General features: G+C 37.1%; 1 protein-coding gene across 1 annotated transcript in view; it reads right to left on the bottom strand.

The window, feature by feature from the left end:
* Positions 1-10,019: 10,019 nt before the first annotated feature.
* Positions 10,020-16,852, bottom strand: part of LOC121426209 (corticotropin-releasing factor receptor 2-like) — a 33,792-nt gene continuing 26,959 nt past the window's right edge. The window contains exons 10-11 of the mRNA XM_041622425.1: positions 16,586-16,778; positions 10,020-12,384 (exon numbers count right to left, since the gene is read on the bottom strand). Coding sequence (XP_041478359.1) covers positions 11,806-12,384; positions 16,586-16,778 — 772 coding nt within the window. The 3' untranslated portion in view covers positions 10,020-11,805. The remainder of the gene's footprint in view (positions 12,385-16,585; positions 16,779-16,852) is intronic.

A 16,852-nucleotide genomic window follows, 5' to 3' on the forward strand; every position in this document is an offset into this window, starting at 1 on the left:
GTAATTATTACATTCCGCGCCTTGTCCTGACGCTGTCCTGGCCCTAGTGGAAAAGGGGTTTTAAGGACTGATTGAAGTTCATGAAGAGCAGAAATCTCACCAATCTACTTATGCGAACGTTAGCACGGACAGGAAATGTTTTATATTAAGACCTTAAAATAGGGCAATCACTTTAAGTAGTCATGAAAAAGAAGAATATGTCAATACATAAAACAATAACTTGAATTGTATATATATCGATTTGAAAACGGGAGGATTTAGTACAAAAGGATTATATATATAGTTAAACAGTCTATGCGAGCACCAGGAACAACATGAACAATGAAGACACAATGAAGCAAATTATAAAGTTATGAAAAAATGCTTCTTATGTAACATAGCATACCACATAACATAATATGACATTACAATGAACAATAATTTCTTCTTTCCCCACTACGTTTCTCTTCCCTTTTTTTCTCTTTTTCTCCTTTTCCCTTTTTTTTGCCAGCCGATTGGGGGGGGGCACGTGCCCCCCATGCCCCCCCGTAGTTACGCCACTGATCAATGATCGCTAAATCTCGGTTTCGTTTATTCTGGGACGCACTGTATAGGCCTTTAGAAGACTGGTATATACGTAGTTATTCTTTCCCCTTCATGGGAAGACAATGCAATTCTACAAAGAATTGAAACCCCCCTCAGAGACGGACAGGACTACATCTATAGGGAGCATGGGGCGCAAACCCCCTACCACAATTTTGTTTTGTAGTAAAAATTATATGAAATAAAAAAAAGAGAAAGGGGGAGGAAAAAGATTCAAATCGAGACTCGAGAGTTTATTAAAAAATGTTTGATAGGTCGCCTTTATGTTGTCTTGTTCTACCCCTATACACCCTGGATACGCCCATGCTACCCCCCCCCTGAAGATATACCGCCATGTTTACAAAATGCATAGTCTAAATATTCAATCTCATTATTGTATAGGAGACAACTCAGAAAAATTGCATGATGATTACCATATATTTAAAAGAATTCCACCATTCTGTCATAAATTAATTTCATTTCATCTATATATTATTCAATGAATAACAATGATAATTACAAGAATGAATAACAGTAATTATAGAAATTATCTACATTTTTAATTCTGCAAAAGGCACCTGGGTAAGGCTAGATCGTTATAGAGTGGATAATCGTGATACACACATCATGAAAAGGAGTATTCCCGCGAAGTTTAGGAGGGCAAAGAAAGTTACAATAGGAGCTTAAATGGTTACACTTCGTAATTCCGAAGATACGTTATCCTGAAGGCTCGAAAACAAAAAAGGGTTTGTTAATCCGAACATCAATTTTGTGGCGTTATTCCGAAGGTTCGTCAGTCCGAAAATGGAATAAGGTTTGTTAGTCCGAAAACGAAATATAATTTGTTGTTCCAAGGTTCGCTCATCCGAGAACGAAATAAGGTTCGCTGTTCCGAAGGTTCGATTATCCGAAAACGAAATAAGGTTCGTTAATCCGAAAACGAAATTAGGTTAATTGTTTTGAAGGTTCTTAATTAATTGGAAAACGAAATCTGGTTCTTTGTTTCAAAGGTTCGTTAATCTGAAAGCGAAATAAGGTTCGTTTTTCCTAAGGTTCGATAATCCGAAAAAATAAGGTTCTTTAAATTATTCCGAGGGTTCGTTAATCCGAAAAAATGAAATAATCTCTGGCGAAGCCAGGAAAACCGGAAGGGTAAGCGTTGTGGAGGGGCGGGGGGGGGGGGGGGTTGATTGTTTGGATCAGATTAGGGGTGATAAAGACCACCTTTTCGGCTTTTTTTACATTTTCGGATTAATGAACCTCATTTCGTTTTTGGACTAACGAACCTTCGGAATTACGAACCTTATTTCGTTTTCAGACTAACAAACCTTCGAAATTACAAACCTTCGGAATAACGAAGCATTGGAATAACGAATGTATGCGAATTAAACTTGGGTATAATACAGGGGCGGATCCAGCTCCCGCCAATAGAGGGGCCGATTTTTTTTTCACCCATATTTTCCCCGATCAGTCGCTCAGAAGTTGATTTTTGTTCGTTTCTTTCATTAGTTAAAGGGGTTGTCTCACCGGCGTAATGAGCCAAAAAATTAAAGGGGGCTGGTTGCGACATATCGCGTAAAGTTAATAAGAAAGTGCAAGCCAGCGAGCAAAAAAATTTACATTTTAATAAAAAAAAATCAAATTTTGTGATAGATTTTGACATTACATTTGTAAAATTATAGGCCTATATAATTCACCCTTATCCATTTCCTTCTAATTCTCCCCATTTTCTTGGCCGTGATTTTTTTTTTTTGGGGGGGGGGGGGTGGGGGCAATGCGCCGATGTCCTAACAGTTATTTCTTAGCCGTATTCTTATAAAAGAACATTTAAAAATCTAACAATCTCATAAGCCCTATTTGAATAGTGCGAGCGCGAAGCGCTAGCTAAAATTTGTTGGAATTTCATATATTTTGTCCTGAAAATAAAATATTCTGGGCAATGTTTGTGAACCAGAACAATATGCGTATGTAACTAGATAATTACTGCGAGCGAGAGCAGACATTTTTAATATGGGTTCTGGCTAGATCGAAAAGGGACCTGTTAAGGATTTTTAGATAATGGGAGCGCGAAGCGCGAGCTGAATTTTTTTGGACATTTTAAGTACTTTTTGAAATAAACAGTATAGGTATAAAACTAAACAATTGATGCGAGCAGAAAAAAATTGAGGTTTCAGACCTAAAAATTAGACACTCTATTCATGTTTTGTAAATCATGAAAAAAGATGGGTAATTTGATATCTTCCTACATTAATAATGCGAGCGCAACTGGATAATTTTAGCACGTTTTGAATAAAGCTGCGTATTATCTCAATAAACATGCCTGCGCGTGTTCTAGAGTTAAACAGATTCTGGAAGTTTTGAATACATTTCATTGTTTAATATGAAAATTTATAAGCACGAGCAGAAAATATTTGATATTCCGGTATGAATAGGGTGAATTTAGGCACTATCAAAAGCAAATTGTGAAATTGTGAAGTGTATGTGGATAGCACTTAATAAATAAAGTGATTGCGAAGCGCGCGCTGATATTTTTTATCGTTATTTTTACCTAGGATCTGGACATTCTAGGCCTAAAGTCATTTTGTCACCATATGAAAATGATGACTATCTTTCCATTCCTCTTCCTAAGCACGATATGAAACTTGTCGATATTCCTTTCTGAAAAAGGGACAATTTAATTATTAGGAATTATGAAAAATTTATTATGATATTTACTTATGTAAAAAAGCCTAATGAGTGAATGAAATTTGTTGACATTTGAGGCCTGAAAACTGGATATTTAGGCACTTTTGTAATCATGAATAGGATTCATGAGTTGATATATTTTTAACTATGAATGCTGCTCTAATTGTACATCGAATTTCATGATTTTGGTATCATTAAAAAGAGGTAGAATCATTCTTTAAGGTCATATATAGTCAAAGATTATGTAAAGTAAGTAGTTGAAACTTTTGATCTGAAATGTGCTAAAAAATAATAATTTTCACCTGACAAAAGGGGCTATTTTATTATTTGAGCCCAAACGATTTTTAGATCATGACAAAGCTGAACATGTATGCTTTAAAATGGTATAGGTTTCAAAAATAAAAATTTGTTTAATAGGGTCAAGGTCACACTTTCCATTGACCAAGTACGTAGAGCAGCTTGGAAACAAGAATACTGCACTCTGATTGGTCAAAGAGACCACACACTGGCAAATTCAAACGGTTCCAGTCACTAACGTACCTACGGGGGGGGGGGCAGACTTGCCCCCACCCCCGACGGACGAGTCACAACCCATGCAAAGGACGTATCCCTGCCCCCATGAAGTATTTGATAAACTCGGGCCCAGGTGCAGAAATATTTCAATCAAACGCACATAACAATTAAAATAAACTCAAATTAATTGTAAACGAATTAAATGTGCGTACGACGTATGAATCGGGGAAGTGGAACTCCAACAGAGACGAGGTTTAAACGTAACACCTTTGCCACGGATACTAGAGGTACATGTATGTGTCAAAATCGCGACAATGCTCCACAGTGAAAATTTGATATAACTGGCCTAGTAAAGTTTTGATTCGGGGTAAGACGACCTCAGAATTCACGGTGACCTCATGTTTTACCCGATAGTTCTCTTCACTATTCCTTTCTTTCGCCATTCTACTTCCTCCTATTTTGTTCTCCTTTCTCTCTCTTTCTCTCATCTCTTTCTGTTAATGCTGAAAATATGTAGGTAGGTAGATAGATAGACACACTGCAAAACTCCGGTGTTGATTTAACACCAGCCCGGAATCTATATATGTCCACACCAGAAAAGTATTGAAATAACACCAGTTTGGAATCAAAACGAAGCTGTTTTAATACTAATCGGCGTTGTATAAACACAAATCTGGTGTTAGACCGAAACCAAACTGGTGTTGTTTAACACTTCTCTGGTGTGGACAGATAGAGATTCTGGAATGTTGTTAAATCAACACCAGAGTTTTTGCAGTGTAGATAGATAGATAACTATAGATGGATGGATGGATGGATGGAAAGATAGATGGATAGATAGATATTCAGCATGTTCAGGCAGGTGAATTAAAAGAAAGGTACACATAATAGCCTTTGAATAGTTTGAAAGATATAAATCCAAACAGAAATCCTAAATCCCTGAACATAATGAATAATTATGATAAAGTTAGCAATAATAATAATAACAACAATGAATAGTACAAGGAAAATTACATAAAACATTTCTGTTACTATCCAGGGTGACCAGACGTCCCGTATTTCCCGGGATTGTCCCGTATTTTGCTCCTTTGTCCCGGCGTCCCGACAAACCCTTCCCGGGACGCCTATTTGTCCCGTATTTCAGAATATTGAACAAAATGTAGTGAATACATTTAAAAGTGACGAATTTTCATGAAATAACCAACAGATGACGGATGACGAAGCAGAGACAACAATTAAATCGATAACTGTAAACTTTTGCAAGTGTGATTTTCTTGCTAACCCAATACAGTTCATTGTAAACAAACTGGCCTCCTGCCCGTGTGTGGCAGGCTACTATAGGCATGTAGGATCGGAGCAAATTCTCAATGGTGCAAACAATCTCACATGATAAACAGTTTTTCATCCAAAATGATCACAAAATCTGCGGGAAATTCTTTAAATTATATTATGGATTCTCAGATTAATGCAATCGGAGGAACAAGTTATTGTTTCAGCTTTCGTTTTGAGCTTTGGTGTGGATGATGCCGTGATGTTTCATATATTTTTTTTAATTTGACAATATGTTTCACTTTAAAATTTTATTCATTTCTACAACATCTTACCTTTAATTTTTTTTCAACACATCTAAAAAAAAAACCAAATAACATTATGATTTTTGTTAAATGATCGGATTTTTTGTTTGCTTGAAGTTTGAACTTTTTTCCTCTTTGTTTCTTTTCTACCCTATCCTTCCTGCTTGCCCTTTTTTGTTCCATCTATCTTTATTTCCTATCTTTCTTTCCTGAACATTTTTTTTTCTCTCTCTCTGTTCATTTTTCTTTCCTTCCTTCCTTATCTGAATTTCGTTCTTATCAAATTTCCTTTTTTATTTCCTTCATTCTTTCTTTCCTTGAAATGTATTTGGCTTCCTCCTCTCTTCCACTCCTGTTTCTTTTCGTTCTTTCTTCCCTACCACTATGCAGGCGCGTAGCCAGGGGGCGGTGGGGGCGGTCGCCCCCCCAAAAAAAGTCCCCCAAAAAAGAAAAAATGAAGGGAAAAAGAGGAGAAAAGGAAAAGGGAAGAAAGGTAGTTTTGTGTTTTTTTTTCTTTTTATTCCTTTTTTTCAAAAGAGAAACTCCTTCATTCTCGCTCTGTATTTTTATATGATTTTTGCTTCCGCGCTGCGCGCGGTTAAATGACAATATTGAAGTTCTCCACTGTTTCCCCCACCCTTTCTCTAACCCTATTTTCCATCTCAGCTATATGTGTTTCTTGCCAGATAAAGTTCAAATGTATATAGGGCATGGATTTAAAGTAAGGTTAGGCCGAAGTATATGAAGTTATCCTTTTTTTTATTGATCACGCAACTTCTGGTCGGGTCGACTCCGGGCGGGTAAAATCTTTATATCAGTTTTTGCCGTCATCTCCATAAAGTCAACTTCTCCTGCTTTTCAGCTCATTACTAAACAACCATAATTTTTGGGCAAACAGGTTCCTAATTTAAAAAGAGGAAGGTATAAAATTCGTGTCGTTTTGAATAAAAAAAGTCAAATATCTTTTTTTTAATAAATTCTATTAAATTTCATGTCATTTCCCTGCACACTCATCTCCTGTCCTGTTTTGCGCCCTCAGTTTTAAATTTTGAATGACACTTACGTTTCTTTGATTCAAAATGAAGTGCTTCAGGATAAGTCAAAGAAATTAGGCAACCTTCAATAACTCACAGAAGTTTCTATTTTCCTTGTAATGAAGTTCAGTAATCGTAGAAAATCAATTGAAATAGAGCCGATGGGGTACAAGATACCTGCATTTGATGAAACGTCCGCCCTTTGAAATTTCAGAGTTTCATTGCTCTGCGCGGGAAGGAATATCTTCCTCCCGACAAATATATTTCTTCTCTTCTGTTTTGCGAGTTAAAGATATGCGCTGTCGCTAAATTGTTTGTAATCAGTTCTGATCTTTCCAAGAGAAGTATTCAATATATCTTTGAGAATACCCTTTTCTCGGGACCCTTTCCATGGAAAAAATTATAAAAAAAGGTTTAGCTTCCGCGCTTCGCGCGGGGTTATTAGTATTTTAATTTCCTCCATTGTATTAATTCCTTTTTGTGCGTTCACAATCACTTTGAAAACAAGGTTCAAAATCGTCAACTATTTTTGGAGCTGATATAGGTACTAGAGACAAGAGAGATGGCTCCTTTTCATTTTAATTTATGAATCACCAAAAGCTTCGCGCTTCGCGCTCTGTTAGTGTTGGCACGCTTCGCGTGCATTTACCGCCCCCTCCAAAATGAAATCCTGGCTACGCGGTTGACACTATTTTCTCTTTTTTCGTTCTCTCCTCCCTTAATTCTTCCCTCCCCCTCTTTCTTCTTTTCTTTATTTTATTTTCCCCTCTACTTCTTTTTCCTTATTCTTTCTTTCCCTTCCTTTCTTCCTTCCTTCCTTCCTTCCTTCCATTCCTGTTATTCTTCTTTCTTTCAAAGAATGAAGGAAACATATTTCTTTACTTCATTCTTTTATTCCTCCTCCTTTTTCTTACTTTTCCCCCTTTAATTCTCTCCTTTTTGTCTTTCATACATTTATTCATCTTCCCTTCTTTTATCTTTCTTTCTTTCTTTCTATATAATTTCAAAGCCAATGATATGGAAACCTTTTTTTTTTATCTCTTATTTTTTCTTTCATCCTTCATTTATTCTAACTTTCTGGGGGTTTTTTCCTTAATTTTTTTTCGATCCTTCTCAATTCATCTCTTTTCTTTCTCTCCTTCATTCTTTCGTTCACCCTCAATTTCAATTCTTTATATTTTTTCACAAGTCTAACACTGTGCGTGGGATATTCTTTGTTGATCTTTGTTTGTCGATTGTCCCGTATTTCATTTCGTAAAATCTGGTCACCCTGCTTATATCAGAACAAATAATAATCACAGTTAAAATGAGAATCCGCTCTCAACATGTCATGACCTCTAATGTGGAGTCATATTTTTGCATTTGCTGTTTGTCCTTATGTATATGTACTCACAGCTTGTATATCATGTATATTGTGTTTCATGTGTTTGTAATGCTGGTGGAAAGCAAATTTCTTTACAAATGGACTGTAATAAATGAACTTATGAACTTAAAAAAAACGCGAAAATTAAAAAAATATATATTTTCTTCATAAAAGAGAATAGAATAAACGAGACTCATTGGGCAGAGATTTTTTCTTTGATATATTTTAATATTTTTTAACAAATTGCGACAGAAGATGATTTCATTGGACCATGTATCGGACTATAACATATTTTTTTTAATTTACATTTTATACAATATATCGTTTTCTGCCTGATACTCAGCGTGATATAAAATATACAATAATGACACATTTATAGTTCTGCATAATATATACAACATGTACAAACATTATGATTTGGTATATAGGGCGCCCCGGCATTGATGACGTGCAAACCCGGTGTACAAAATAATGAAATCATTGATACAATACTAAACACAACTGTTTCTTATTTTATTCTGGAATAGACTTATTAGGAAGTTCAAATTGTATATTTTCTAGATTAATTTAACTTCGCAGTTACTTTTATTAAAAAAAAATTACAGGTTTAAGAGTCTGATATGAAAGACAATCTGTTTGGTCATTCGAAATAATTCGCACTCTGTATACTTCAGCACGAGCAAAAAATTTCTGGGTTTCTCTCCGGTGTTGATTTAACACCAGCCTTGAATCTATATATGTCCACACCAGAGAAGTGTTAAACAACACCAGTTTCGTTGTGGTCTAACACCAGATAGATATTTATACAACACCAATTAGTATAAAACAATATCGTTTTGATTCCAAACTGGTGTTGTTTCAATACTTCTCTGGTGTGGACATATATAATCGATAATATTTTGCACTCTTCTTTATTCTGGTAAATGTTTTATTAACCCTATAGCCGATATTTAAAAACTGCATGGCCGGAAGGGGGGGGGGGGGGGGTCAAAAACAGCCCCCCTCAGATGAAAAATGGCACGCAAGTCACCCATGACGTGACAGTCACAATTCAATTGTCAATTTGTACCAAAATTAGTAACATTAAGTTTTAATTGATCAATTATGCAAGTTAATGCATCAATCCATTATTTTTTTCCCCTGAAAATCTTTAAATACAGCCCCCAAAACTGCTAGATTTTGGGTTGTTTCTTTTTTTTTCGACTTTATGCCTACGTTCATCTATGTAAATCGTCGGCAACACTATTTCAGTCATAAATGACATGAAATCCATTGCTTTTAATCAGTAAAAATAAAAATGATACATTTATGAATTTGAGCTACATACGGAATTGCTTTGGAATTGTAAGTCAAATCACGTTTGTGAAAAATGTCGGTCTTTGGAACAGCGTGTACCCCTGTATTGCGAATTTGGACTTCCGCGAAACTTAGTCATGAAACGTCGCGGCGCGATGTTCTCGCGGGAAAGATTTATAAAGATGTCGGGGGGGGGGGGGCTGTTTTGGCTCCCCATACCTTGCTGAATAGGGTTAAGCTGATCGTAAAGTTTTGCACGACTGGAACATCTTCTTAGGTCATACATCAATTATACAGGCATATCAAATAGCACAAGAAAAGATCACCAGTCGTACGTAAAGTCATTCGGATCTTACGAACAGCTTTATGAAACACATCAGGTCGAATAATTTGCCATAGGAGGTAAAGCGACACGTGTACCTGACAAGTGATTGAAGGGCTGCACCCCCTGTTTATAAAATTTTACTTAAAAACATGAGTGCTAAAACAAATACAAAATGTAATATACACACATGTAATAAGACATCTGGGTGCTGGATTAATTAGTGTTAAAATGAAGTAGATATATCTACTACACCGGCTGTGTCGATTTAACACCAGGGGTAGCGTGCGGTGTTTACCTAAAATTTGGTAGAACGGAATAAAGGTATAGGCCTATATATGTTTGACACAAAACACACACACGCTACATACACACACACGCACAAAACATATTTGGAAGAAATTGACGTTTGGAGGGCGAGTCTATCAGATCTGTAAAGTTGAATGTCCCCCTTGAAAATTTACTATAAAATAAAATACATAATTTATTCTAAAAAGGGATTCCCATCCATCATTATGGGTACACAGCAAAAACTGTGGTGTTAACCGGTGTACATAGAGGACCACACCAGTTATTTTACACCGGTGTTAAATTGGTGGTGTAAGTTTTACACCTATAGGTTTTATTACAACACCTATGGTTGTTACATTTACACTCATTGGTATTATGTTCAATCTCTAGGGTGTTATTTTAACACTTCAGGGTGTGGTCCTCTATCAACACCAATTGGTGTCAGTTTTAACACCACATTTTATACAGTGTATAGCTCTGACTACATTGTTCTGGATCGAATTCATCTGAACACCAAACACATGCTCTCAAGTTGTCATCTTTGTACTGGAACCATGAAGGGCGCCACCACATTCAAAACATGGTATACATGTACTTGATCAGATGATGATATGTTAGAAACTGAATCATTAGCGGAAAACAAGAAGTGATCAACAAAAGAGTACAGAAGTGTGACGTCATCGGCTGGTTCTAAACTGAGTCGCAGCTGCACGATCGTCTATACACATTCGTATTTGCAAAAATGGTGATGTGCTTTGTCCCTGGTAGTTACCATCATTCTGAGCAAATTTAAGAATGACTGGTGATCCTTCCTTGTGGTAAATGGTATGATAAATTGGCGATGGTTTAGCGCGTAAGAAAGGATAACCATTCGTTCTTAAAGTAGCTCCTAACTTACGAACAGATTAACAGACCGCCATGACACCATGACAACTTACGTCATCGCTTTGGTATTTCATTGATACAAATTTTACATGCGAATTTATTTGTAGCTTTCGTGGAATGCAGGCAGACAAGCAACCCCGCAAACGCTGGCACCTTTACGATGTTGATTAGACTCATAGTGGCGTTCAAAATAACTTCATAGAAATCTCAAGAGCGATTGGGGATGCTTGAAAAAAAACGGACAGTACCTTTAAATGACCTGCTTACCAACAGGTTCAAATTTAATCCATACCTTTCAAACAAAGGCAATTCTTGACAGATCTTTCAACATGTTCAATGGGCTCGCCAGTCACGCATAATGTACCCCAAAACAAGAACAAACAAAAATGAATTTGAAGCACTGGAATTCATTTAACTAACATGATCAAGAATTACCTCGTTACTAGGTGAGGAATCTGTATAAATTTGTAACATTCAGTAAACTTAATGAAAGGTATTTGTAAAGGCCTTCTTTCGGATAGCTTTTTTATTATGGGATATCTAAAACTTTGGCAGAGGGTAAACTTGTGGATTGGTATATCATATGAATTTTGAAAGTGTTGAGAATTATTCCTTTTATTTCACCCGTTGACTCTTTGTGAAAATTGTGATCAGCGTGAAAATATTTAAAGTTTGATCCAAAATTGTGTAGTTAAGATATATGAAGTTAGATCAATCTCAATTAATAATCTATCGTAACTCTTTGTAAAACAGGGTCCTGGTCCACCCAGATGATGGAAAAACCTTACTACTGTTGACACATAAGCCTATATATGAAGAATTGTAAAATATAGTTGATTTCAAAAGTTGAGATTAATTAATGCAATCGCACCTTGTGGTAGATAGAACTAAAATTGGGCCTTATGAAAAAAAATAGACAAATTTACAGAAATTTTGTGAGAGTAGATATTGGAGTACTAGTAACAACGGATGATTTTTAAAGCACAGTGCAATTATTCGAACTGGCGGTATAATACCTCAATGACAATATAAACAGGACATTACATGACGATGCCGGATAGTTATTTCAACGTTCAATATCTCCTTTTTTTTTCTTCAGCCAAGGTTTGTGTAGATGAAAGTGCTATAGAATCTGACCACGCTGCTGGCAGGTGCTTATACACACCCGAACCTAGACATTAGTTTGTCCCATTTTGTTCTATTTCTTTCTCGCAGCCAGTGCAAGAGTTGTTCGAGGGTTCAGTGCATTTTGTACAAGAATAAACATCTAATCCTTTCTACCAGCTAACACGTGATATGATGAGTGGTTAGGTGTTGCGTTTCATTTGATTTCAACTGATTGTTATCATCATCAACACATCTATCCTTGTCCGTGTCTCTATTTCCAATGTGAGGACTACCGTTGCTGTTCGTCTTCGCAGCTTGTCTGGCGCCCTCTACGTTCTTGTCCTCCAAAAGGGGCATTCCTTCCTGAGGTGGCAGGATATGCTTACCAGCCACACCGTCGCCATCTTTAACGATGTCTACTTTCTCCGGCAGGGCTCCGAGTTCGTAATTCTCGAATTCGTCTGACTTTTCCTGGTTGGTGGACCGCTGCGGTAGCGACGTTACTGTCTGCGTGGTTGGTTTGTCGCTAGTTCCAACACCGCCGTTCAACGTTGCAGCCAGATCGGAATTGATTCGCCCGTTGTTTGGGTTCCGCGAAGGACTCGATCGCAACGAGCTCAAGCAAGTGTTCTCGTCCGTAAACCACCTTGAGTAGGATGAATTTCTCTGGCGATTCGCTGCTAATCTCCGCCTCATGCAAGGGCAGTCCTGCTTTCTCATTATCTTCACTGTCGTGCGTCTGATAGAGCCTTTGACCTAATACAGAATGTGAGCATACAATAATACAAAATAACATGGCAGCCATATTCATAGTGCTTAAAGGTGTATAAAGTCAAATCATGTCAAATTGACACGAAAACGTTTATTTTTTCGTTGCTCTAACTGATCAAGACGTCCAAAAACACGTATAAAACAAAGGAAAAATTGTGAAATTGAAAATAGATTTGCAAAATTAAGCTATAGTTGGACTACCGCTTTACACAATGTTTTTTTTTTAGGCCAGCTTTGTGAATCGCGTCAACGGGTCTAACAGAGGTCAGATCTGAAGTTATCTACTGGATTAACGTTTATATGATAGAATCTTTATCTTATCTAAATGAAGCCCCGTCCCCAAAGGTTCATCGTGTGTTACTCTTCAAACACAAATTTGACATCTATAGCTTTATTTGAAAGAAAATGAGTCAATGGATATAATTAAAGAATTGATGATGTCTATGTCTGTTAAGCAATAACTAACAGAAAGAACAATACATTTTATTTTCGATTATTTTCATGGTTGAGTGAGTCGCATAATGTTATCAAACCCGACGCATTGTATGAAAATAGTCATCGATATTTTTGTAATCAATAGTGTATCACAATTTTTTGTCACAACGCAAGTTTTTTCAATGGCTAACAAATGCAACAGATTAAGACTTCTAATTCTAATATGATTTTCAAAGGCAGTAATATTTTGAAGCCCTTGAAATGTCTTTTATTAAATATTATCTCGGTTAGTGTTTTCCGAGACAACTTTATTTCTCAAACCTTTAAATAATATTATGGCTATTAAGACCCGACAATCTCTTAAGAAATTAGAAATAACAGAACAATAGAACAAGTAAAACCAAATAAAGAATAAATAGAACTACTAAGCAAGATATTAATAAATTAATAAACACGGAATGTGAAAAAAATAAGTATAAAACACAATTAATATTGAATTAGATCAATTAACATAAATACTGAATAGGATGCTGAAGATAGCACAGAGGCCAATCTTAAGGTATCTTTATAAGTAAGCTTCAGACAGGAAAAAAAGGATATGAATAGTGTGATACTATTACTTCGCAATATTTCCGATATTTCGTCAGAAAAAAGGGAAATCACACGAAAAATTACATTATACGTTAATTCATGCATCACGGCAAACCTATATAAACATCGAATATTACTCTTCAATGCAAGTTAAAAAAAACATATCAGTGGCGTATCCGTAAAGAATATATCTAGGGGCGGAAGGGGGAGGATGGCTGGGTGAATTTTTGCTACGAAAATGTCGCTTTAGAACTAAAGCTATGCAATATCAAATGCATGCTCCCAAGTGTAATGCACATACGTGGCCTATACTATTATAATCTAGACCGGCAATTGAGGACGGATAGAGAGGGATGGGGTGGGGAGGGGCATGTCATCGACTCCGCCCCCAATTAATAGATACGTCACTGATTTCAGAACTGAAGGCGTGTTAGTAATTGTGAAGGGGGATGATAGTTAACCATGTTATAACAAAAGTGTTAGTATATTGACAATCAGATAATATTTAAAATCAAACGTCTAAACATGAAAATGAGTATTTTTTATTGACGGTTTGTCAAGTTAAAGGGGACATGGTGTGTAATAATGTGAGTTCATCAAGATGATCATGATGATGACGATGATGATGATGAGAATAAATAAAGATAGGTGCCAGTTAAATGATGGTTATATAACAGTACAGACATTTCGATTTGCACGTCCATGAGCCTACGTCACAAGAGGCAGTTTTCGCATCGCGACGCAGAACGCCTTCGAGAACATAGAATATGTATTGTCAAATACCCTTTATGAGCAACCTAGTAGTCTTTGTAGAAAATTGGTGAATCAGAACGGCAGCTTTGTCCTGGACTTTGAGCAAAAGACATATTTGCAATTTGACACTCAGAACGAACTGCTGTTCTGGTTCACTATTTTTGACAAAGACTGCTCAGTTGTTTATTGTCATTTGACGGGCATTTTGCAATCCCGGTTTGCAATCCATACCATGATTGTGTTTTTGAATTCGTTATGCGATGCGGTGCAGAAATTCGCTATTATTGTACTTTGTGATCACGTAATACAATGGGGTTAGGTGAATCAACGCGGAAGATTAAGCTTGCCCAAACTTGTCAGGTGGTGCCCGACATATCAAATGTGTCTTTCCACGTTGTAATGGACAAGCAATCTGTGAATGCGCATGCTCTCTGTGACGATTTGCTTCTTTGTATCCCGTGGACGCAAGGCAAACGATAATGACGTGCTTGCGTCACTCGTGGCACGTGCAAGTCGAAAAGTCCCTAATGATGGAGATGGTGATGGTACTACGTCATGAAAACATGCATGATGATTGGTTTTTATGAAGAATACAGGAGACGAATTCAACACCATATGGACAAGAAAAATCTTACCAACTTTATGCCAATTTCGCATAGGCCTCCAAATTTGATTATAAAGAGGTTTCATAATGACATAGCTATTATAATTTTAGTATAGTGTTAGAAAAGAAAGTATCGATAACTAATTTGCACAGTTCAAATAGGGAAATTAATTTACTAGGTCAAAACATTGCGAAATTGAAAAAAAAATACTTAGCCCCAAACTTAGCATGGGCTTACAGAAGAAATGAAATTAGAATGACCACGATGATCACTGATACATTTTCGTTCAGTTGATACTAGTTTAAATGCCACCAGAAATAGTGGCATTTAAGCGCGGTGTGCCCTAATAAGGATCTTGAATTCATATCTAAGACCATATATCCTGATGATTATATATTATGGACTCTTTGGGAGCAGTTTATAGTCACAATTCTTTGCAAGAGGTACATGTATGTATTACGCTGGTAGACCAATTTTCAGAACTGAAGTGGCTTCCCTGGGGAAAATATGATGCTATTTTTAGTATTGTTATTATCATAACATAACTACATTTTCATTTTATAAGATTAAGGTTTAATCTTTCGCTCGCATGCGTCTTAAAAATGCTTCTAAAATTCTACCCCGTCATTTTTGGAGGGTGTTGGGGGAGGGAGGGAGGGGGGGGGGGGTATTCACACCATTAACTGTGATAATCATGTGTGAGTGTGCGCGCTTGTTGGAGTGTAGTGGTGAGTGTATGAGGTAAATATAAAACATGAATGATTCAGCCCCCCCCCCCTTGGCTTAGTGCCCAACCAATTTGGCTTAGCCCCTCCCAACTTTCAGTCAGAATCGATCTGAGGCCCCTGTTAGGCTAGAGATGTGGTTTTGGGCTTTAAGCCCCTATTCTGACTGAATGGTGTCGGGAATATGGTGTTAGAGTGAATTGTTGTTGTCTAGGCAGAGAAGTTTATTATACTATAGATGTCCAACTTGTATAATTATTAACTCACTGATTAAGCAGTGCTTCCTAAACTACACAAATGGGGAACCAAAGTCGAAACGGTCAACGTAGGGAATAGAAAAAATATTGAATTATTTCGTCCGAGAGTTTGTAAGTTGTCTTGCTAATACGTTATTGTTTTGTTTTTCTTAGAGAGAAAAAAAAAACAATGACACGTTTTGGGGCACCATGCCGCTCTTGTACATATACACTGGCGCCATGAATATAATTGCAAATGTCTTCCATATTAGATATAGCCTTGCAGTGACAACGCGAGGAATGTTTTGTAGTCTGCACAGTGATCATGATATTTCAATAAAACAATGATAGTGACAGTAAATGAATGATGATTGAACAAATGTGTCAAAAAGCAGTTAGGAATCGGCGGAAATTTAAATTTTATGAGCTAAATGAATTTGAAAAGAGGATGAAAAATAGGTATAGGGAAAGGATGTTAATCGCGTCCATGATTAACATTATGTAACACTGGTGTGGAAAAGCGCTGCGGAGGATAGAAGCCAAAAGTTGCACGAACGTTCATACTACTGAAATTGCTATGTGATTATTGATGGTGGATGAATAAAGCAAAATGAAAGGAAAAAAGTGGCGACGATTCTTACGATGATGACCATAGCGAGAACAGACCACTGATAGCTACTGATAAGAGATGCGATGTTTGAAATGAATGGTCATGAATTAATACCCTGTTAATTGGAACTGCATGGTGGCAGCGGGGTAGTTAAGCAGCCGGGTTGTGTGCGAGTTTTTAGAGAAGCGTTGTGGACCGACCCGGATTCGGTCTACGAAGGCTTTGTCGTACCTCGCTGTTTAGGAACACGTAGATGACGGAGACTTGAATGCCCTGGGTGCTGGTGAGGAAGGTGTTGATGTACTGGAGCACGAGGGTGACGGTGATCGGGAGCTGCGACTCGACGATGGGGACGATGATGAGGAAGACGACGTAGTGGACGCCAAGGAGAACCACCAGGACCATCGTGGCCTTGGCGCCCCTCCTGATGAACAAAAGGGGAGAGGTAAAGAAAAGATAAGCAGTGGATATATCGGAAAGCAGATCTGACTTTACTTA

Source organism: Lytechinus variegatus, chromosome 13, assembly GCF_018143015.1.
Source record: "Lytechinus variegatus isolate NC3 chromosome 13, Lvar_3.0, whole genome shotgun sequence".
In the NCBI taxonomy this organism is placed as follows: domain Eukaryota; kingdom Metazoa; phylum Echinodermata; class Echinoidea; order Temnopleuroida; family Toxopneustidae; genus Lytechinus; species Lytechinus variegatus.